This window comes from Manacus candei, unplaced genomic scaffold, assembly GCF_025592945.1.
Source record: "Manacus candei isolate 608988 ecotype Guabito, Panama unplaced genomic scaffold, ASM2559294v1 h1tg000049l, whole genome shotgun sequence".
NCBI classification, from domain to species: Eukaryota; Metazoa; Chordata; class Aves; order Passeriformes; family Pipridae; genus Manacus; species Manacus candei.
The window spans coordinates 32,154,021-32,178,305 of NW_026138097.1; the positions used below are offsets into that span (position 1 = coordinate 32,154,021).

Sequence of the window (24,285 nt, forward strand, 5' to 3'; positions counted from 1 at the left end):
AATAGCTTAAACCCGAAGATGGAGCTCTTGAACTGTTTATTTTAAAAGAACTAGAAAACATGAAGGCAATATAGTTACCAAAGAAAGATAATGTAAAACTTCTGGAATTACTTTCTTACTACCTTCAATGACATTGCATGCTGGCATAATTCCAATCCATTTATTTAGAAATGAAAATTCTATAAAGTGATAGGAAAATATTTAAGTTATGGTAACTGCTAAAAGTTTTTTCAAAGTAATTATGTTTTGAGATAATTTTCATAAAGAGATTTCTGCACCAGAGGGTTATATAAATAACGATTCTACTTACTTATTTTTGTTCAATCATGCTAATAGTCAAGCAGTTTTTTAATTACAGCTGGCATTTTTAAGCTGCCAACTGATGTTGTGTGCACAATTGTTACCATTTCTATTACTAGTCATATTAAAGTCATATAGGAGAAACTGAACTTCAGTCTGTCTTAGTTAAGTATAACCTTTTTGACAGAAAGCCTGCAAGATATGAACTATATTATGATTTCAAGTGGGCCTTCATATTTTCTTTCTGACAATTACACCACTAATGCATTTCACAAGGTAAAAAGGAGACTTTTTTGCTTATGATATTGCATGCTTAAGTTTACAGGGTTGTATATTTTCAATAAGATGACTCAGAAAACTTAGATATAATCAAAGCATTTTAAGAAACATGCTCCACATTGTCCTCAAAAAATTTAATTATTCACTTAAGGAAAAACACATACACCAGAACTGTCAGCATTAGTGAGTAAAAATTAAAAAAAAAATCATGTTTTTTATATCAGTTTGAAATAATATTATATTAATAACATCAAAGTGTTATTAATTGAAGTGTCTCTTCTGAAGCTGACAATGTCTACTATGCCTACTAAAATCAGATACAGAAGAATATTATGACATTTCAGGGAATATATGCTGAAATATTGCATATGGTTTTCCCTTTTTTGTTAGGGAGTAGAAGAACTTTGAACTTCACCTCTGATCTCGCTCCTGGAAAAGACCTTGACTTTCTAAAGGAATTGGTGAAACTCAATCACAACCAAGCCATAGAATAAAATCTGGCACATATGCATACTAATGTACAAATTAAATAACCTAGTTTAATAGTATCAGAAAGCCTAAGCAACTAACCATGTTCAAATTTCAAAACCTCAGTAGGAAGCAGAGACTGTCATTTCAGGCCCTTCCCAGTCTCAGGAGGCTGTATGATGGAATTTCCCCATCCGTGGCTGCTGACAGCTGCAAGTATACACACAGTGGGTACAAAATCAGCACTAGAACACCAGAAATGTACAGTCTTGGTATCCTAACACATAACTATTTCTGTACCTCAGAGCCTTTGACCAAGTGATGCAGCTGCTTCAGCTGGATACCAACATTACCAGCTACTCACCGTCCACGCAACTCACCTGTGGTGTTATGCCCACCTCGTCACACAGGTTCTTTGATACATAGGGAGGAGAAAAACCCCTCCCCACAGCACTGACTGCTCTTTTTTTTTTTTTGGGGGGGGGGGTAGGGGGAAGGTCAAATTAGACAAATTAGATCATTCTTTAGCTTTCCTGCATTAATCTCCAAATATGTGGGAAGGAAGTTTGATCCTGCTGGTAAATATGGTGAATGTTCATGGGAAAAGCACTGGCAGGTGTAAAACTAAACCCGCAGGGGTAAAGCTGGACACTAAAGGGCAGAGCTCCTGTGTTATGAAAAAGCATGTCTTAGACAGCAACACAACCTTAAAATTACCAGGCTGCAAAGAGAGTTCTCCTAAGTAACATGTGACAGGACCAGAGGAAATGGCCTCAAGCTGCACCAGGGGAGGTTTAGACTGGATATTAGGAAAAATGGCTTCACTGAAAGGCTGGTCAGGCGTTGGAACAGGCTGTCAGGGAAATAGTGGAGTCACTATCCCTCGAAGTGTTCAAAACACGTGTAGGTGCGGCACTGAAGGGCCACGGGTTAGTGGTGGGCTCAGCAGTGCCGGGTTAATGGTTGGACTCAGCCAGGAAGGGACGGCCTATGGTTCGAACCCCTGGCCCGGCACCGCATCACCCAGGATGGTACCTGGGTTGGTTGTCTGGGCAAGATGGGCAGCAGAAGGATAAGGCGATACAGGAAGAGGAGGAGCAGCCCAAGGAGAGGGAAGAGGCCCCGTGCCCCGCCAGGCCCTTCAGGGCGCATCGTTCCCAGCCGTGGATCTGCAGTGGGGAAGGCGGCGGTGGGGCTTTCCAAGCCGCAGTGCCAAGCTCTGCATTTCTGGCGAAAGCGGGGAAGGGAAGGCAGGGGAGGGGAGGCTTTCACATCCTCAAACCCCAGGGAAACATCTGCTGCTGCTGGCGCCGCAGCGCCATCCAAAATCATCCCGTCACTGAGATAAATTACTTAATCCCAATCCATCACCGCTCCAGGGGCAGCTCTTTTGAAACAACCAGGCCTGTGGCAGTGCGGAGTGCACCCGACCAGAGACATAAGGAACTGGCCTTCTACTCCTGGCAGTTGTTCCTAAAAAAAAGCAACCAAGGAAGTTGCCACTGCAGAGCCAAAGAACTTCACTGATCCAGTCACTGTTATGAGCACCTACAGCTCTGCTGCTCCATCTACATTGCACTGCTGCAAGAGAGCAATTGAAGTGTCTGGAATCCCAAGACACTTGCATGTTCCTGTGGCATACAAGTATTTAATGCGTAGTTTTTTGAAGGAGGGGGGGAGACGCAAGGAATTTTCTGGGAAGTAAATAAAGTCTGACAGGAAAACGTCACTTTATTGAAAGATTTGGTATGTTGTTACTGTGCCAGAGAGGGAAACTAGCTGTTTCTTGTCAAAGAAGAAAAAAGACTGCTCCACAGAAATCCTAAAACAAAGTAAAAGGCAGACATCTAGCAAAGAGGACTAGCTCGGACACGTGATCAGTTCATCCATGTGCTTCTTTAAAAGCACAGATCACTTCAGAATGTTGACAGCAGAAGTAATTCAGCCTTCCTTGGCAAATTTACTTCCCAGGATAAACTGGACAGAATCCCTGTAAACAAAATCTAACGTAAAGTTTAAATTGCGTTTCACTCTACAAAATGAATGCAACAAAAAATGAGTCATCCTTGCAATGTCTTCCATCCTATGCTTTACCTGGTTCCCATGTCTTTACCTCTCCTGTCATCTCTTTCTAAAGCTTTCCAGGAGGAGGTAAGAAGGTATGGAGGAAAAAGTCAATCTGCAACACTGAATGTAATTTCTAGTGTAAAATTGATTATATTTGGTATGGAGATTACAGAGTATCAGTAAATATAGAAACCAGTATGGCATTTTAAAGGCTTGTTACTGACAGAAGTCAAATTTTGAAAGTTTCATTTCACTCAGATGAATGTACAACTGTGATAGAAAGCAGGATGTATCAGATGGAGTTCTGTGTCTTCAGAGTGTTGGCTTAGCCTTACACTGCCCATACGGCAAATAAAATATCCTCAGCTGTCACTTTTTACACAGTTTAGTTCTTGTGATCTATATATGAAACCAACCTTGATAAAGAAGGAAGGTGTGTTTATTTATTTCTTTATTCTGCTCCATCAACAAACTACTCAAAAAAAAAGACCCACCATGATTCTGCATTACAGAACACATCTTTTTATTACTATAAACCTGTACTGTAATAAATTTTAGGCTTATTTCTAATTTTGTATTAATCAGCAGCAAGTTAGGATTTCAGAGAAATTACATCTGTGTGAGACTAACATAAATGAAGGAATTATCAGACTCTCTGCCCCAATTTCTCCTGACAAGGCCATAAAATAAAGGACCCCATAGTCTGAATTAAGCTGTCCAAATAAACATAGTTTGATTTTTCTGAAGAGCCAGACCTTTGCAGTTGGCACTGAATTCATTCGGAGAGGACCTTTATAAATCAGACTGCTTTTGTTTAGAGTTCTAGATGCGTACTGTCAACCTTGGAATCAGGAAATGAGTGCTGCTTATTCTGAGCTGAGACATTAATGGACTAGTCTACTGATAGAGCAACTGGCAAAGCTCTGGAGGTAAGTGAGCTGCATGGAAAACTCTGATGTTAATGTGTTTTACTTATTCCAAGTAATAATTGTAAGTTTTATGGATTTGCATTTGTCTGTGCTTGTATTTGATACATTTTTTGTGTTAAATCTGTGTTTCAATTTAATTCGTTTGTGATTTCTATAGCAACAGAATAGTTTATTTTAAAATTCTTCAATGAAAACACCATGTAATTGCCAGTGAAATTGAAAACTTCTTCATTTTGTCTCTGCTAAATGAATCAGTAATTTTTAGTGCCATTGCAAGTTGCTATGTATGTCCCTTGAAGGACTGGGTTACAGTGGTACTCATGAACCATGTTTCACCCTAGGAGACATTTCATTGTGAGGTGTTTTCCATCATTACCGAGAAACAGAAAAATTCTGTGCATTCAATGGCTCTGTTCTTTTTGTACCATACTTGATAAATCTCTTTTCAGGAAAGAATTCAGTACTTAAATGACTGCCATGCTTTTCTATGCACTGATATTCTGGAGAATGACCTCTAGTTTTACAGCAATTTGTTAGCTGGAACTTCAGAAACTTGAAGAAACAGGGGCAAGTTGCATCTTTTAAGTTTACTGCCACAGAAGGATGATAGAAGAGAATGACTATTTTCTGATGGACCTGAAAGGCCAACAAGTGCCTTTGAAAAGTCTGCCTTACCTGTTGAACCAGTTCACAAGATGATCACTAACAGCATCCAAGGGTGTTAAGGAAGATGTACATGCCTGTTGCGAGGGGTCTTGAGAGCAATCATGGCTTTTCCAGCTTTGAAGAGAAAAACAGTAATTCTTTCCCTAAATTTTATCTACTCACCTCTCCTGTAGGGGTGAATTACCCTTTATTCCCACACCAGGATGTTATACCCTTAATAGGTCCCTGCTCAGGTTCTGTGAGTCCAATAGCAGATGCTGAACAGCAGCCCAGTGTTGGAAGAGCTATTGAATCCCTGGTAGACTACAGTGATATGAAACCTCACCAGTGGTCCCCACAGGAGGCCTCCAGGAGGAAACCAGCCAGAACAGATAGTGGGAGTCAGGACATGATTCAGAGGTAAAGCAAATTACTATTTTTATTTCTTAAACACCAAAGAAATTGGTGATGCTTGACAAATAAATAAAATGAGTTTCTGAACTCCATTCTCCAGGGTCCTAAAGGAACAAGTTTATAAAACATATTTGCCCTCGATATTTGAACTGGATATAAAAACTGCAGTAGTGTTTATATGTTTCATTGTCCCTGCTGTAGCAAAGAAGTACTAGTCAGCAAATTCCAATGGGAATTCAAATGCTAAAAAAGAAAAAAATCTTTGAAGGTAATTAATGTTTTTTAAAAATCTATTTATGTAAATTGTGAAGCTACATACCATAGTTCTAATGAGCACCTACTTTTCTACAAACCAAAATAATAAGTCAATCCAGAGTTGGGAAATCCCCTGGATATTTCTGTGTCTCTTTGTATTTCCTGACAACTTGCAGTGCAGCACATTTAAAGACCTATTCCAGTGCCTAGCTGATCAGAGAACAGAAGTTCTTCAGGACTGCCATCACATGTTAGTCAAAGTACATATTACTCTCTTATTTTATATCAATGTCTTACACATTGAGTCTGGTTGAGTCTGATCATTTCATATTGATTACAGCATCAAAATGGAAATTTACCACTTATAACATGAAGCAAAATTGGGTTGATGGTTTCAGAATTGTCTTATAAAAATTGTGGAAAGCAGAAATATCTGCCCAGGGCTTCTAAAGATAGACATAATCAGCAATAAGCAATATAATTGAAGTCAATTTCAGTGATTTTCATAGAGAGATGCTCATTACAGCTAGAACAAAATTTTATGGTGTTTCATGCTATGTGCTCATAGATGAGAGGAAACATTTCTTAGAACATGGTAAAGAAATGTAAATAAGCTCCTTGTTCCATTTTATTATGCAGTAGTGCAGTTACTTACTGCACAGTTAGAGATGCTTTATATGTATTACTGTCACCAAAAAAATCTCTAAGTGTCGTAAATTCAGACAGTGGTTTTGGTTCCTTGTTTCTGTCTTCAAACTTTGCATTTTAAATTTCATTATGTTTTCTGCAGTCATATAACAGAACCCTAAAGAACCTAAGAAACCACAAAGAATAAAAAATAGGCTACATGATTTGTCTTTTTTTTTTCTTGCCCATCCCATGTAATTTTCACTCTTATTTCTCAGTTACTGTATTCTTCATTAACATATGAAATTAGACCTCAGACATCAGTCAGAATTGTTCAGTTGTTTTTTTCTGCAAAAGTGAAGGGGAAAGAATATTTGAGATATGCAGTTCTATCTGACCATTAAGTATTCCAATGCAGATAAAAGCAGACCGAGACAGAGATATACTCTGTCAGATAGGGACACATCTGAAATGAACACAGACAAAATCTGAAACTGGATGTCATCAAGTCAGTAATCCAGGTTACAGCCAAGAAAGTGGTCTGAAATGGAGAGTAGTTCCAGAAAACAGATAGAAACTGTCTGTTGGCTTTCTGGTGACTTTTGTTTTTTTTATAAAGTTCACTATTAGAGTGAAATGCTGACTCCACTCAAACTGTCAGAAAAAGTCAAATTTAACCCTTGGACAAACCTTGAAACAGGCATAGTCCAGTATAAATTTCTTAAGGACAGTTGTGTAAGTGTTCTTCCAAACATAGTACGCATTTACTGGTTTTCCTGTGATGCTGAGATATTAACTACAAATGAGTAAATATAGATATAAAAAGTAGATTAGTTTTTAGCTACTATTTTTAATGAGACTGCATAAATGAATTCCAGATTTTAGCTACATAATTCAGGGCCCAACTACCAACCTGCAGGCACTTCATGTGATGTAAGTTGCTAATCTTTCTAGATGTAAGTCCCAAGCCATTCCACAGCTAAGTTGTTTGGGGAAGTTGTGCTGAAAGAGAGATCAGTCAGGCATTTTGCAAGCAAATTCTACAGTCACTTTCTCCACTGTGTCTAGGATGAATGTAAAAAAAGGAGACAGAAGCAGTCTTTGATACGGATGAGCTGCGGTTTATAAAACATCTGCAGCAGACAGGAGCTTCTCTGTTGTGAGAAGATGTAGTGCTATGACTTTGGCAGTCAACAACTTTGAACTTCCCTAGCAGGCACTTGCACCTGCTGAGAAAAGCAAACTCAGGGAAACTCTGTAACAGCAAAGCAAATGCAAGAAACTGACAATGAAGGTCGTTCTAAGACTGGAGAATCATAACCTGCCAGAGAAAGAGACAGCTGAAGAACTATCCTTCATGTATTCTGAGTATAGGGAATGTGCTCAATGCTAGAAGACAAGGTCTTGACAGTGTTTGCCTGTAGAGTCCCCTTCTCTCACTCATATGACAACTGAATTTTCTAATCTTTTCTCTGTGGTCTAAAGTTTTCTTTACAGTGTTTGAGAGGACCACAGAATTTAACTATGCAGGTATATTTGTAGCTGGGAACCTGGTGACAAAGCCCCCATATCCAATTTGCAATGGGGATTGCAGAATGAACCAGGTTGTTTGACAAGTCTGATAAGGAGCAGAGATGACTTCTTGCCCCTGCTGGAAGCTAACACACCTATCTTTCCAGGCCATGAGGCAGCTGAGTTGCTCAGGCAAATCCAGTGGACATGTGTGTTACTGGGCACAGTCAGGCATACAATGGGAGAGACAGGTACCTCTGCAGGGTGGAAGAAAAATGCTATAGGTAGATAGAAAATCCTTTCATGGTTTCTTGAATTTTACTCTTTCAAAGAAATATAGACATGGACGGTGAGAGTCGCTTGCAGGGAGAGACCAAGAGAGAAATTCAGACCTGATGTTAAGTTGCCCTGTGTTATGAAGAACTGAATGAGAGAAGTATTACAGTAAGAGAAGCAGTTCATTTTTAAAGAAAACATGCTTACGAAATTTACTGAAGTTCCAGTATCTGAGGAGATTGAAAGGTAAGATTCTCCCTGATGAACTGGTTCATTTAGCATACATACCAACCTAATTATTTACCACAGTATTTTACCAAATTCACATGAGCACTGCATCATTCCAAGAGCAAAACCTTGATCTATCTTTTAGGACCGCATAAATATTCTATCAGAATGTTCTGTCTGGTGAGAAAAAAGTGATTGATCTATTTTGTCTTTAACAGTGTAAGCTGAAGCTCTTGAACCTGTCATATCCCTTTGTATATGTACAACGTCCCTGGATTGTTTCTACTTTCTACATATTTTATTAGCCCAAGCAGTCCCTCTCGCATTTTCTGAAATGAGTTGTAGATGTTTCCTTAGATTGTGGGTGTCTCCAACCTTTTACCAGTCAACTGGAAATCAGAATCTGTTATCTCCTCTTTTTAAGAATATCCCAATCTGATTATGAGCATAGCCAAAAGGAGATAGATGACACATTTCTATCTTATTTCCATTTTTTTTGCCTTCACATATGTAGTAGAGCTGTCATTTGTTGTGTCCTGCAAGTTCAGCAGATGATTGTTTTCATCTTGGGACATGCCAAGCACACTGGGCAGTTCACCTCTGTGGGTTTTTTTTTCTTATGGACCATTTTAATAAATAATTAGAATTTTGGAGCATGAAGTATATTGTTCAGCTGCCTCCACCATCTGTCTTATGAATAATGTACATATTTTTGGTTTCTTTTCTATCCGAACAGTGGCTGTGCTGGTGCAGTATATTTTGAAGATGTTGACAATGCCAGTGTAGACTTAATCCCACTTAACCACGTGCAAACTTCAAAGTCTCGCTGTACAAGCACTGCACAGCATGTTTTGTTTATTAGCATGATTTTGATACTGCCTCTTGAGTTCTTGCTACTTGGAGAAGGGGGAAAAAACAGTTAAAAATCTGATCTTGATGAAAGGAATGGAAAAATTTGGGGTAACGCTCTTTATTCTTTTTAATAACTTGAATGAAGTCTGTTAACACAAGAAGCACCACGGGATTTCAGATTCGGGGCTGAACTTTGAGAGTCCTTTTTAATAATTGAGTCAGTAGTAAATGACCTACAGTGGTAACTCCTTCAAGTGGTCAGTTTAGGTCTGTAAAAATCTAAAGGACCATCCAGAATAGATATATAAAAATACTCAAGGAAGCTAATACAAAATTACCAGAGAGATGTCTACTGAGATGATGGCATAACAGATTTTATCCATCTACTTGTCTCACAGTAAGCTGAAATGCAACCTGTTTTGATTAAGTATGAATTTGTCCTAGAACATTAAGGCTTGATTATTTATTGTATCACATTAATGTTATAGCTTCAGGGAAATTATGCTCCTAAGACCACACTCATGCTTTTCAACAGAAATGTTGATTTGGGGGGGGTTTTGTCATCCAGGAATTGCTCTGTGGTCCAAGTGACCCTGCCATCCATCTTGTACAGAATGGTCATAAGGAGTTGACATTAATTGATCATCAGACCAAAAGCTACCCCTGGTGTGCCCATCCTGGGAAGTAAAAGCTGCCTGTGGTAACACCAGTGCAATATACTGTCATGGTATAATGAACTCTTCACGATCAGTAGGCTCTGACCTAGGCTGGGATGGAAATCAGAGTATCTCTCCTGCTGTTAATCTTGCTAGACTAATTGCATAACCAAATTTTAGGAATTCAGCAGGCACCTTTCCATTTTTCTGAATTGAAAAAGGTTCCATGTGAAGCTAGCTTGTGCACATCTGCTGGATCATACCCCAAAACACCTGGCTCGTGATTCCTGGTGATGCTGAGACTACCTAACACAGACATTCCTTTGAATGCCCAGCAGCAGGAGGTAGATTTGTGTTACATTCAAGGTTCAGCTGAGTAGGACATGGAAGAGAAGGTTCTGGGTGTAGTATGCACCAGGAATTTCTGCTGATGCCATTCTGAATAGAGTCCTTACTTCCAAAAAAATTATGTTTATTTTCAAACTATGCCATACTTTCATACTTTGAATACTTTCTGTTCTTTAGTATTAATGGACAAGTCTGTTGCGTAGAAATACCTGTGCCATTGTTTGATGGGTAGTATGACTTGAATATTGCCATGTTAAAAGTGTATGACTCTTAACTTTAGTCACTAGATGGCCTTTGAGTGTGCAAAAGCTCCCTGAATGCTATTAGGAACACCACACTTTTAGCTAGATGATGAACTTCAAAATTTGAAGGTTTTCACTTTAAGCCTTTCCTAAACCTGTCTTTAGTAGCTTGAGCTGATATTAAGCATTAATTTAAAAACTTTTGAGTAAGCAAAATGAAAAAGGTAGCAGCTTAATGGTAAGAACTAAAAACAATAAAACAAAAGAGGAAAGAGACTTTCTGTTTACCTAATCAGAATTTTCCTTTGCATCAGTCTCTTCTGTGTGTCCTTGGAGTGGTCTTGCACAATTCACTGTTGTGAGGAAACTACAGAAGGGATATTTCACTTGGAAAGCAGAGGGACAAAAGCTGTAAAAATATTGCCCTCTCTGTTGTGAAGATGCAGTACTGGTTCTTATTTGCTTATGTCAGAGTACGTGCTAAATATTTCTTGTTGTTGTGAGCTGCCTTGTAAGTAACTGGAATTTCTGAACTTTGCCTTAGATCTGTTCATTTATATTTCTTACATGGCATTCAAGGTGAATGTGTATCCATCAAATGCTGTCACACACGTGGGAAACAGTCCATCATTCTTCAGACAGCCTTATTACAGCAGTAGGTTCACAGGCAAAGTAAGGCGCTAAGCATTGTAAGGTGGTCAAATTTGACCCCATGTTACTGCAGCCAAGCCTATTAATGCCAAGCTTTTATGACATAATGCCCCATTCCAATAGTTTTATTTCACCTTCTGCACAAGTCATCTGGTTTCTCATAACCTGCATCTAATTTTTCTGCTTGAATTAAAACATAAAATTGTATAAAATGATTACGCAGAAATGAATGTGCTTTAAAAGTAGAGCACATAGAGAATACAACACAGTGCTGAACAGAGGTCTGAGTTGTAGTGAAATTACAGAGCTGCTAACCCTTAGTTCTGCTACGTTGTATTGCTGTTGCTGTGGAGCTTTGAAGAAAAGAAGCTGATGTGTACACTCTGCTGCCGGCAGACATCCTGTCTGGAACTATTTGCAGCATATGGTACTGTGGTGGATTCAAGCAACTGGTTCTGTATTACCTTCTCTCGTATGCTACATCTCATTTTTCTGGTTTTTAGTGAATGAGGCTATAGGTTTCATTGATTTCTGGCAACCAGCAAGATCTCTGAGAGTTAAAAGATTCTAACATGTCAAAGCTGTGAAAAAACTCAATTCCACCTGGAAAATTCTATCAAGTGTTTCATATTTGTTCCCTGTCTATGACTTTCAGACATCAAGCTTGCTATGATTCTGAGCAAAAGAAAGAAGAAAATCAGAAGGCATAAAACTGTTACCTATAATTTGTTTTTCCCACTTTGTGTGTTTGTCAGTAGTTCTGGAAGGAGGTGAAAAAATATAAGGCTGCTAAACTCCTACCAAAATCCTTGAAAAGTTAGGTTTATGTTTTGAATTTAGAAGCCTAAATATGGTTTGTAAATGTAAAGTATAAAAACCTCTTTGTAGATAAGTCACTTTCACTCTCATGGACCAACAGCTGCACTTCCTGCCTGTAGCCCTCGGGCAGCAGTATTGGTGCTCAGGCATTACTCCGGAGTGAGACACTATTCTTCCCCAGACCATGCAAGAAAGTGGTTGCCAACATTCAAATTATTAGCAAAGCTGCAAGTAGCTAAGAGTCATCTGTCATGTAACTGCAGAGACAAACAGGAAGAGTGGTGAACCTGGGCATGTTTTGTATGTTAGCCTTGCACCCACCCTCTCTTCCTTTTGGCAGAACAGGAAACCATCTTCTGTTTTTCTTCTTTTTTCTTAAGGAATTAGAAAAAAGATAGAAGTCTTGACTTGTACTGTAGATCAGCCTAAAAGCACCTAATATAAGATCTTCACAATAATGTTGTGAAGAGCTGCTGTGCATATATCCAGCACTCTAGATAATATTTTGAAGTCCTTTACCATGCAATTTGGAAGTTTTACAGATGGAAATCCAGGTGCAGTGTGATAAATTGGTTTACAAAATCCCATTCGGAATCTGTAGCACAGTTAGGAATGAGAATTCAAATAACTTGAACCGAAGTCTCTGCTGTTTTTTAACTGAACTCCAATCTTGAAGCTTTTGAAATGGCGCTTTGCTGAAACTTGGTTTTAAATAATATTAATTAGCACAAAATTATGGCCATAGTTCTTAAAAGTTAGACTGAGATGTAAGTGAAGACTTGGGAATCTTAGTCATGTTTTAACCAGTTTTTCTCAGACATGGAAATAGCTGTGATAGCCTTCAGCATGCATAAAAAGCCATTTAATAGGTGTTGTGATTCATCTAGAAGTGCTTAATTTATGAATCTGAATTTATTAATTACAATTATGTTTGTGAAGTGGTAGCAGTCTAGGATGATCAGTGGGAATTTCCCTAAGTGAGCTGTGGCTTTTCAGGTCAGATGCTTCATCTTTGCACTTGACCGAAAATCCTGGATCATAATTCAGTTCTTCTCATTCTCTTCCAGGCTTACATTAAAACCTGTCTTAGGGGAAAGGCATTAGTGACATAATCTCTTGAAGTCTGTTCCAGCCCTGGAATGTAGCATCTTTCTTAATATCCATGTTTTGTATATGCACTCTTGGATTTGTTTTAAAATTAACATGTTCCTCTCTTTCATCCTTGGTTATGTTGCAATGTATGCCTAAAAGCTGGAATCTTCTGTCATTTCTTTGCCAAGGGTAACACAGAAATCAGGGTTTTTGTAAAGAGGCAGTCAAAAAATTAGGAAGTTGTTGTGAAAGAGCACTCTGAAAATCTCTTTCTGATGCAGTCCTTTTTCACCAACAGATCTCCAAAAATCTTTTCTAAAACTTACAATCTCATTGTAAAGAGTGTAATCACTTTTACACTTTTGAGATTACACTTTTAGACTTTTAAGAGTATGATCTCATTTTACAGAGTTTTCATTGAGTGGACTACATTTTCAGAGCACGGGTGTTGCAGGCTTGAATCTCATCTTTTTATGCCACTAAATAATGAGCTTCCAAACTGAATGCATTGACGCTTTTTTGTATTTTCATCATATGTTGCTTTTTTTACATTTACTAAACAACAACTGTCCAGTGGCTCAAATGTCTTTTGCTGTATTTTGAAATTTACTGATATTTTGCACGTTTTCTTTTTCTTGTTTGTTTTTTCCTACTTTCTCTACTTGTCTGCCAACTTTAACCTCCCTTATATTTGCTTTCTTGTCTTTCAAACTCATGAAGTGTAAATTTGATTGGAATCAGTGAGTTAAAGGTACCTGCTTAGCATGATTTCCTGAACAGGGACAGGATTGAGTATCTGTTCATATATTTTGCAAAACTGCAACCTCTGTGATTTCTTTTACAAGATTTTAAACTCTGAATTGATTGTGTCTGTTTTCCTTGGTTATTTTTATTTTGTTTCTTACTGGTTTGATTATTAAGTATTTACTTATAATATTTATTTAATTGTGGAAGATGAATACTGCATTTGGTTTTGTATGTCACATAACTAACCATATACTAGGTAGATAAGCAACTGAGTGCTAACAAGTATGTTTCGTGCAGGCAGACAGGCTTTCAAAAATAGCTCAGCAACCACACATGAAAACCAGAATTCTGAAAGAGTGCACGTTGATCGCTAAGCTCCTGTGAAAACCTGGCCACAAACACCACAGTCTGATCTCCTGCGTGTAGCTGCCGCTCCAACCCAAATGTGTATCAAGGAAGAGCAGGACAGTCCAAATTCTGGACAAACACTGTATTTTCATCTCCCTTGGGCAAGTTATACAGGGGAGGAAACTTTGCATCACAGCTACAGTGACTTCCAGGAAGACTGACTGATAAATCCTTTGGGCACTTTTGAGAGGTTCCGTGTTATTAAAAAGTGAAAATAAGTAATGACCCAATTAATTTTCTTGTTACTAACGACTACTTTGAAAAATTCTCTTTCGTATTTAGAAATGTATTTTGAACTTAATAATTTTGCAAATCGTAGAGAAAGTGCTTTTGCTGCCTCATATGTATTTCCAACATAATCATCTACTGTTCTTTTTTACTTTAAAATATTTTTTACTTTAAAATCTTTATATATATATATACATATATATATATATAATTTTGTATAATTCCCCTCCACTCCTAGCCACCAGCTTTTTTTCTTTGTTGACCTCTTCTCCAAGCAGCTGCTGAAACAAGGTTATGCTCTATGTGGTATTTTAGTTCTGCAGGTGTTTTAAGGGTCAATGGAAAAAAATCCTCCCACGCTGGTGATGGGGATTTCCTCTGTAGTATTCATGGGCAGGGCTCTGGTATGTTAGGCGTAAATAATTCCTCTCCTTGGTATGGTTAGAGCTCACTTACACCTTTAGTGAGCTGGCTGTACTTGTTGCAGTAATAGTGTAGCACACTTAGTGCATTCCAGCATGTGCAGCAATGGTTCATATCAATCAAGTGTTATGTCTGAGTTGTGCTTTCCTCTTTCGTATGTCTTTTATACTATAGCACAACAACTTCGGGGCTTTCACTGTGGTACTTATTGGAACCTGCTTCTTGAAATTTGACAAAAGCAGGACAGTGATTATGTTTTCTTGTTCTAGATTAAAAGCCTTTGTCTCCACAATTAAGTAAAAAAATCTGGCAGTCATTAGCTTTTTAAAACTTGGTACTCGTAATTCCTCAGCTCTCATAATCCACAGTAGAGGGCAGTGCTTACACAATGCATGTGCATTCTCACTAAGTGTTAATTACTTGGCAGCACCTTTGAAACATCAACTAATGCATTGCCAGAACACTGGTAAATAGGTTACAATACTGGTTTTTGAAAGATATCAACAGATGAGGCTGAAGTGACCTGTTCAGGCCCACAGGGATTGTCTGTGTCAGAGAGAGGATGGGATCTGACCAAAAGCATTTGATTGAAATGGGAACTTAATACATACGGTTTCTAAGAAGATAAAGTCGTAAGTGTTTCAAGTCCTGCAGTTCTTGCACTCCCCTTTAATCATGGTTTGTCAAGCACATTGAGCAAAATGCTACTATCACATCAGTATATCTGTAGTGACTTTGGTCATATTTCTTCAGTGTAGTCATTTTCCAATTGACTGTGTGCATGCATCCCTTATAATTTCAAGTTATCATAAAAACCTCACAGGCACAATTAGCTGGGAAGAGGACCCTGTGGTGCCTTGCACCTTGCACAGTCATTTAGATGGGTTGCCTAAGAGCTTTCTCACAATGTATCTTTTCTTCAGAAAATGATAGCTTGTCCAGCATGGACGCCTTTTTAGTTGTATTCCAGTTTGACTCATTAGTGAGCTTGAGGCAGGGCGCAGGGGTGTGCTGACATATCCTACTCTGGCAGTTTTCAAATGAGATTTTATTGCTGGCTTGAAATGCTTTACTGTTTCTGAAAATTATTATCCCATACTAAAAATGGGGGGCTGAAAAAGTTGAAAGCAGAATAAAAGAGTTTGAAATTGTAGAAACAAAATCAGGTCAACAAGATTCAAAATTTTTCTAGGGAGTTGCCATTTTGATGGTTTTATTCTTTTAGAAACCCCAAATCCGTTTATAAGTACCCATTCCCTATCCTGTGTTGATGGCTGAGGGAGAAGGATATGAAATGCAACTCATAATGTACTGCTCAAAATTCCTGTCAGTCCCGTTCTCTGCATGAAGCACTTTGACTTTACAAATATTCTTAGGTATAGTCTTTCCCAACACAAATATCAGTATGGAGGGCCAATTAAATTAAGTTCACACTGCTTTTCCTGAACATTACCAGGAAATAAAAGTCTTCAAAGACATCCCAAGATGGTTAGGCTGGACCTCAAATCCTGTGTTCAAGATTTGGACCCTCACTCCAAGAAGCAGCGCTGAGGTGCTGGAGTATGTCCAGAGAAGGGCAATGGAGCTGCTGAAGGGTCTGGAGCACAAGTCTTTTGAGGAACAGCTAAAGGGAGCTGAGTTGGGGTTGTTTAGCCTGGAGAAAATGAGGTTCAGGGAGGATCTTATCTGGCTGCCTGAAAACCAGATGAGGGGCAGTTGGGCTCGGTCCCTTCTACCAGGTAAAAAACAATAGGACAAGAGAAAATGGTCTCAAGTTGCACCAGAGGAGATTTAGATCGTATATTAGGAAAAAATTCTACATGGGAAGGGTTGTCAAGCGCTGGAACAGGCTGGCTGAGTCACCATCCCAGGACATATTTGAAGAACGTGTAAATGTGGCACTGAGGGACATGGTTTGGTGTTGACTTGGCAGTGTTGGGTTAACAATTGGGCTCGGTGACCTTAGAGGTCTTTTCAGCTCTTTGTGATTCTATGACTCTATGGGCATACAAAACAGAGGCACACCAAAGCAGAAGCACTCAGAATCACTACAGTCCAATTGAAAATCTTAGTGCTTACACAGATTCAACTGTCAACACTATATGTTTCTCACTGTCAGGACTAAGAGCTGCTAGGACGATAACAAGGAAGTGCATGAACAAGAGAGATGTCATGGTTAGAGAAAGAAAGCTTGATGACGACAGCATAACCACAGAGGAGTTTTATGTCTTGCCCAGTGGTAGCTTGGCACTTAGTTGTTTTCTTTAGCAACAGCAATATGGTTTAGCAGTTCATCAGAGAAAGCACACAAGAACTAGACAGCATGATCGAAAAAAACAAAAACCCAGGGGAGTATTTTTTGAACCTCAGTTTCTTCTACCTTGTCACCTACATAACCGCAGCACATTTTTGCATCTTCTTTGCATGTTCCCAGGAGAGCAGCTGCTTTACTTTAGTGTAAGCTTACTTACTTTCCTGGTACTTTTGTCTTCTCCATGCCCACCTCTCTTCTCTTTTAGATCTACATCCATCCCATGTGTTATCAATGTACCAACTTCTGTCAACTGCTTCTAACAGACAGTCTACAACAAATCTTCATCTTGTATCATCTCTCAGACTGACTTTTGGGTCGTTTGGACATTTCTGATGCTTTTGTCTTCTCTTCTATTTTTGCAAGTTTTAAAGGTGAGAAGTTTTTATCAAGCAGATGCCTCACAGTGTTTTCTAATATCTCCACAGTTGTACAGTTATTACGTTTGTTAACTTCAAATAGGCTTATAAAATATTGCAAGTTAACATGGGGCTTCTTGTTGTGATTTGCTTCTCTTCTATGTGACATCCACACAATTTCAAGGAAGTCAGTGGGATTCCAGGCCATGGGAGAGATGTATCTTGGGATGTATCCCATCACCAGGGTAAAAAAACTGTTTTCAGAGTCTGACTGATTCCTTCAAGGTGGTATCAGGTATGTTTTCAGGTTTGGATGGATGCACGTGCTTATACTCACAGCCACCCAGTATCCATTGTGTCCCTTGGTGGGATCCTGATATGCAGAATAAATTTCCTACAGAGTCACCTAATCTGCACATAACCTATAACAATTGTCTGCTTTGACACGAAAAAGCAAACTTGGATGCAAGTAATTTTGGCCAATTCTGAAAATATGTTCTACTATTGCACTAGATTTTGAAGCCTACTTGTTGTGCCTGTGTGGCTGCTGTCAAGACAGACAGTAGATTTGTTAGGTGCTCAGCCAAATAATTGGTGATTCCCTATAGGCAACAACTCACCAAGTACTGCAGAACTTCTGTACTGATTCTACAAAGCCATCTTCTCTGGAGGGTCGTATACTGGAGCATGGATGGCCCAGGGAGCGTAGCAGTGTATGAATGTATGGGTTAGTGCAAGGCTACTCCAAAATAAGACAAAGACCTAGATGGTGCTTTTGCTAACTATGGTTACAAAGACTACAACATATACCCCCAATGCTCCCATGACAAATATAGTTCACCCACAGTCCTTTGTTATAATCCTGGTTAGTAGATACAGCATTTTGTCACTACCTCTGCTATTCTGGGGAGGAATTTCAGAGCCAAGTTTCCTAGTACTCAAGTCAAAGATACACAAAGTCTGATAAACCGCATCACTCACATGCCCATTTTTGCATCCTATGCTGAACTTAGTTGCAGAGAAGTAGCTGATCAACTGTATGAAACTAATAGCACTTTATAATCAAAGGAACTGTTTATTTTTACCCAGAGTACAGGGGAACTAAAAAAATACCTCAGAAATTATTTTAAAGGATGCACTGTTATCATTTATACAGTGTGAAGACCCACAAGGGACTAATGGAGACAAGGTGTATAATGCCAAATATTTAGTCGATTCAGTGGATGCAACAACCTGTCATGAGCCTTTATCTCCATGTGTATGGGCAATCTGTGTCTGTATACTTCAACAGTGTCCTATCTTTAGCTGTCAGTATAGAACAATATTGATGATACTCTCTGAATAACTTTGAGCTGCAAAAAAAGTACCATATTGGGAATTTATATTTTTTTATTTCTAATATTCATGGATTATTTGTCTGAATTCATTTTTTTTTTAATTTTGTCCATCTTCACTTCATCTTGCAGTAGTTGTTATCAAAATTTTCTGTTATGCTACCTCAGATAAGTAGAATTTTTTTACTCCATCTCTTTAAGGAACTCTGCTTTTTATTTTCACACTAAAACTTAGCATTAGAATTAACAAAAGGTTTTAGTTTTCCAAGATGTGACACTTACTGTCTCAGTCCACTGGTGCACTCGAACTAGAATTTAAGTAGATATGTCTTAGCAGTGTTGTTAATATTACATCTTAATAAATTCTAGGGGAAATTTAGAGAACTGTAGAATAATTTGGAAAACCATTTGTGGTTTAGCTTATGAGAAATCACACCTGTTGGCATAAAGCCTGCTATCTAAATTCCATACTGAAGGTGGAAACTAAATATGAGCTAAATCTGTATTACATTTTTAAAGTATATTTTCTTACTTTTTGTGGTCTCTGCAAACCCTGTGACTCCATTTCTTATTTATGATTGAATGTTGCTTGTGATCATGAATATCATACAGATATTAAACCTAAACTAATTGGAAAAAAAAAAGTCTCTAAAGAAATCACTTTCACCATGTCTAACCAGAGATTTTCAGCTAGATCATCGTAAAGCCGTTTCCCTGACCTTAAAGAAGCTATGCCAGTTGATACATTCTAAGGACTAAGGATTATATTATGGAGAGGTTTTACCCTATCCATCTTTGATAAACACTAACCATTTTAGAACTGACCCATAAGTTATATTTCAAGCCTCTAGTCATTTAATTTACCCTTTCTCCACCCCACCCCCCTTTAACTGTTTCCTTTAGCACTCCAACTATCCCTGGATACACTGGCAAGGTTCATTGATCAGCAACTCACCCGGGAAATTCTAATCTTCCATCAACAACCCCATCAGTAATTGCACGAATGCATGGGTAGGTATGAGGTATATTTCTCAGCTTGTTCAAAAAGATTACAGGAAAATCATAATTGTATTTATTTAGTTAAAGAACAATTAAATGTTAAGTATGATATTCTATTGGTTTAAAAAATACAGAACAGTTGGAATTGGATCCCACCATATTATTGTGATGCTAATCTGAAATCCTTTTGAAGTTTTAGAATTTTTCTGGATCATAAGTATGCATTAGGAAGGTGACTTTTTTGGTTTTATATATAACTAATCTCTGTGTTTTCGAAGAGGGTAGTGAATGTCCAAGTCCCAAAAGAAAACTGTGAAGTTTCTAAACTGGTGTTGGCAGACTTATGAAATGGGTATTTTGTATACAAAAATAGTTGTTAAAAATCAGTGGTTTTACTTAAAGGGCAGTGAGAGGCAAAATCGTGCCATGCCACCACACTGATGCAGCCCAGGACCCTGTGACTACAAAATCATTGCAGCTCCCCATGACTACTATGGCTGCCTCATGAAGTCAATTAGTAATATTTATTCTCTCTTGCTCTTCTGTACAAGGCTTTTTAAAACTATGAGCTAGTATAAATACTTAGATGTTGGTTTCAAAAGACCTGGACACGTCAGAACAACTGAAAAATTCATTTCCTGTTGTTAATACAAAGAGCTTCTGACACTGCCAGAGGACCAACCTAGCCTTTCTTCCAATAGCTTTGGAACAACTTAGTAACTATTTGTTTTTCCTCTCTCCTTTATGATTTGTGCTTATACTGTGTTTTCTTGTTATCTGTAATGATCTAGGATATGGCGACACTATCCCAAGTTTCCACGTTTTCCTGAGAAATTTATCTTCTAATAAACTGTTTCATTGGCCTTAGGATTCTGTTCACAACACATCACACTCTTTTTCAGCACTGCCAGTGAAAAGTATCCAGAAAAGTCTTGAGGAGATTTAGGGAGCTTCATGGCTTTTAAAAAATTCACCTTGTCAAGTGTTTCATCATTGTGATGGATGCACTGATTTCCATTTTACTGCCCTCCATGCCCATCCAGGTCACCTCTGCTCTTTTTCTCTTGTGATTAAACTTGGAAAATAGGCAGTCATCTGTAGTCAAGGGTTGTTGACAGGGAATGAAAAGATGCGACTAAGTCCTGAGTCTCTGTAGGCTAAGAAAGCTGTACTCATATCAGCCTGATTCAACACTAATTTGCTTGTAAATGTCACAGGCAAATAAAAAGGCAAAGGCATCTTAGCAAAGATTATTGACAGACTTCAGATAGGTACCAGATTTCAAAAGCAAAAAGACAGGTGCCACTGTGATCTAAGGAAAACACATCAGTTACTTCCTTTTACTTTACACAGATGTTACTGTGGGTGTAATTAATAAAGGATGAATTTTCTTCATTTTTAACAGATATCAAGAACAGGGTTCTTGTTCTGTGCTAATGAATACTTTCCACAAGCAGGACAGAATCTCCCGACTTTCATATCCAGAGGTTGTAGAGCAGCTTTTACCACCCTCTTCCTGAGCTGTATTGTACATTCCCCTGAGTAGGCAGTATCCCTGGTTGCAAAATTTTAACAGATCTATTTTACTTTCTCTGGTCCTACTTGTGGAGTAAATTAGTGTTAAAAATCACTGAGTTAATATGGAAGGTTCTAGTCCTCTATGAAACTGCTATGTAAACCTATGAGGGATGCTGAGAATCTCCCCTCAACATTAGTTAGTGATGCCCATAAAAGAGAGAAGCTTAACATTTGATTCTTTCCCTTTGTAAAATAAATTATAAAAAATCCTACTGATTTCAGTAATCCCAGGTCAAGATAGACTGTAGTGGAGAGGTGAAGAGAAGGGAGATTACTCCTGGAATTTGGAGTCAGACTACCCCACTTCACCTCCATGTGCTTTTCATGTAGGACATGGTCTCATTCTAACTGTTTTTAAAATGATGGCCCCTTTTTTTCTTTCTTTGATCATTCTTAAGCCATGATTGTAATAACTTCTCAGAAAGTAGCAAGTGATTGCATGTGGCGGATATTTTATAGCTGCTTTATTCGACATGTCTACAACATATGGTCAGTCTGCTGAAGACAGTTACGAGTATCAGAGGGAATCTCTTGTCTGCTGCTAACATGGTCTAATAAATGTTCCTGTCAGAAGTATCAGCAATATCAGATACAGCAGGCAGCATGCAACCACTTCTGCACTGTGTTTCTACTGCATGGTGCTCCTACAGTATGTGGGGTAAAATCGTGCACAACGGTGTGAAGCATTTGGAAGTCAACAAGACTGTATAGGATATGAAACGGTAGAAATATGATTTTTTCATCTTTGAACATGAATAGCATTTTTATATGTCACGCTTTATTGATATATTTTTATTGCATTTTTATATCCAGGTAATCCCAAGGTGAAGTCAGAAAATTAGGCTTCAAAATCCTTTTGTGCAATTAAATTCTGGCAGGTTTGTTTAGCTTTTGCATAGGAAGGAATGTTTTATATGTTTTTTTGTTTTGTGTTTAAAAGGACCGACCAGTGGTTCACAGAAATACAAATCCAATTGCACCTCAAGTTGTATGGAAACTCATTGGCTTCACTCATTGGTTAATGTAAGATAGTGCTAGATTTAATTTGATTTTTGAGAGAAAGGTTGTGCCCTTTCAGCAAGTAGCATTGAAGATTTCAAAAGGTATCTTTAGGTAAAAAAGAAATTTTTGAGGGGGAGAGTGAATGAACATAAAACTCTGTGGTCAGTTCTGTGTTGACTATGAGAACTGGGCATTTAAAGCAGGCATGCAATGATGCCCAAAAAAGTATCTTTAGAAGGCTTGAAAGTCAAATCTGCATCATGATCTCCAGGCATCACTGGATGATGTGCTTCTGTGCTTGAAAGCATTCAGCATGCTCATGGCAGTCCTGCGTAGATACTGTGCAGGTTAGTTGTGAGACAACTGTGTGTATCTGTGTGTGTGCGTGTGTGTGTGTGTGTTTTCAAGAAGTGCTGAAAAGAAGTGAGAGGCAGAACACACTCTGTTACAGCTGCTCTCACAGCTTCTTCCATATATCCAGAAAGGAAAATTTAAAACTTTTAGGAAGATTTACCACCACTGTTCTTAAGATGGCTGATTCTAACACTATGGAATATTACAAATTGTTAATTCTCTGAGACCAATGGACATAAGGGTTTATGAAGAAAGCAGTGAGAGGGGAAAAGAGAGAATGTTTAGTAACATGGAGACACGCTTTAGAAGTCTTTTTTTCCCTGTTTTTTTGTGACTGAAGATACATAGCAAAACATGGAGGCTTGTCTCAGTATAAGCACCAAGGACTTTTTTCTCAAATGTTTGCTCCAGTTGGTCCTCAGAATTCTTTCAACAAGGCAGAACAAGAAACCTTTACAATTTAGAATGTGTCAGTCCTTTTCACCTGGGTAACTGAGAGCCTCAGTGACCGACAGTGGGAAGGAGGGAAATGTGTGAAGATGTGTGGACATTTTAAATACGGAACAAAAATGAAATAACATAGAAGTGAGTGTTTGTGGTTATTCTTAGTGCATTATTCTCATATTTATGACTTACTAACATAGACAGATAAAACCATATTAAAAACATGAGTCGTAAGTCAAAGGCTTGAAGCTGGTCCTCTGTACTGGATTGCCTTTTTGAATATGGTTGAAAATAATGCCATAGCTGTTCCATCCATTGACATAAACATTTTGTGTACACACACGCACATGTGGACACACATATGTGAATGTATTATTAACTATGAAGTCATTACAGATCAGCAAACCTTCTCATCAGCTGTCCTAAGTGTGCCTTGCAAAGATGATTAAATGTCACAGAGTGAGATTTTAACCTTTGCCTGTACTGGCTTTGTGTGTTGTAGTGAATGAAAAGAGCCAGGTTATGTTCTCTGGTTTGGAGGCTAATTAAGACTGTGTGCCTTGCATCCATGGTTAAATTCTTTTATGCTTAATCTGAAAACAGTTAAATAGGGAAGATGAAGGACCAGTGCTTAAGCAATTGTCTTGGCACTGTTTTATTTTCTGATATTGGTGTACATAACATGAGGAAGGAGCATCCCTGAGAAAGAGAAGATCAGATGCAAATTTATAGGTCAGGAAGTTCTACTTTGCTCCAGGAGCCAAAATAGTCCAAATAGTTTATTCTAATTCGGACAGCCTTGCTTCTGAGCTTCCTCAGAAGTTTCTGTCCTGATGTCTCTGGTATTATCCAAGTAATCTATATTTCTGCTCTGCTACCTCTCCTGCTTGCTTTTCTCCAGTACAGCTTCTCCAGGTTTTTGAGGTAGATATGTGTGTAACAACTTTGTAAGAAATAGCTTTCCCATAGCCACTGAAGAGCTTTCTGTGAAGGATTATAAAGTGCACCAACGGCGAAACGCCTTTTCAAGAGCAGACTGAAGACTCACTGGAAATACTGAAAGGTAGGGAACATAAATCACAGAGCCAAAAGACAGAAAATCCGCAGAAAGAACTAACATCCCTTAACAAAGGGATTAGATCCTCAGCAACAATAACGGGAACTGAGCATCCAAATCCCTGACATTGCTGTGCAAATATCAGAGGATATACAAACCCCTAGGGAATGTGAGATGGCAGCTAAGCAAGACACTAGGGTATACCATTTCTCCCAATAAGACTGTAGCAGATTGTTTATCCTGAAGTGCGGCAGAAAGATTCCAATTCTTGAAATGTCTGACCTATACAGAAACTTCTACACTTCTAACTTTCTATATTTTCATCATGCAAAAATCACCAGTCCCAGATTTTTTAAAAGAGATGCTGTCATCTGGTTAGTG

At 38.4% G+C, this 24,285-nt stretch overlaps 1 protein-coding gene across 1 annotated transcript; it reads left to right on the plus strand.

Annotated features, from left to right (window-relative positions):
• Window positions 1-2,037: 2,037 nt before the first annotated feature.
• SPATA48 (spermatogenesis associated 48) lies at window positions 2,038-22,867 on the plus strand. The gene is given in 7 exon segments (XM_051798955.1): window positions 2,038-2,513; window positions 4,687-4,739; window positions 4,742-5,035; window positions 5,038-5,083; window positions 8,737-8,844; window positions 19,374-19,481; window positions 22,744-22,867. Coding segments are annotated over 7 exon segments (1,209 nt in total).
• Window positions 22,868-24,285: the final 1,418 nt, after the last annotated feature.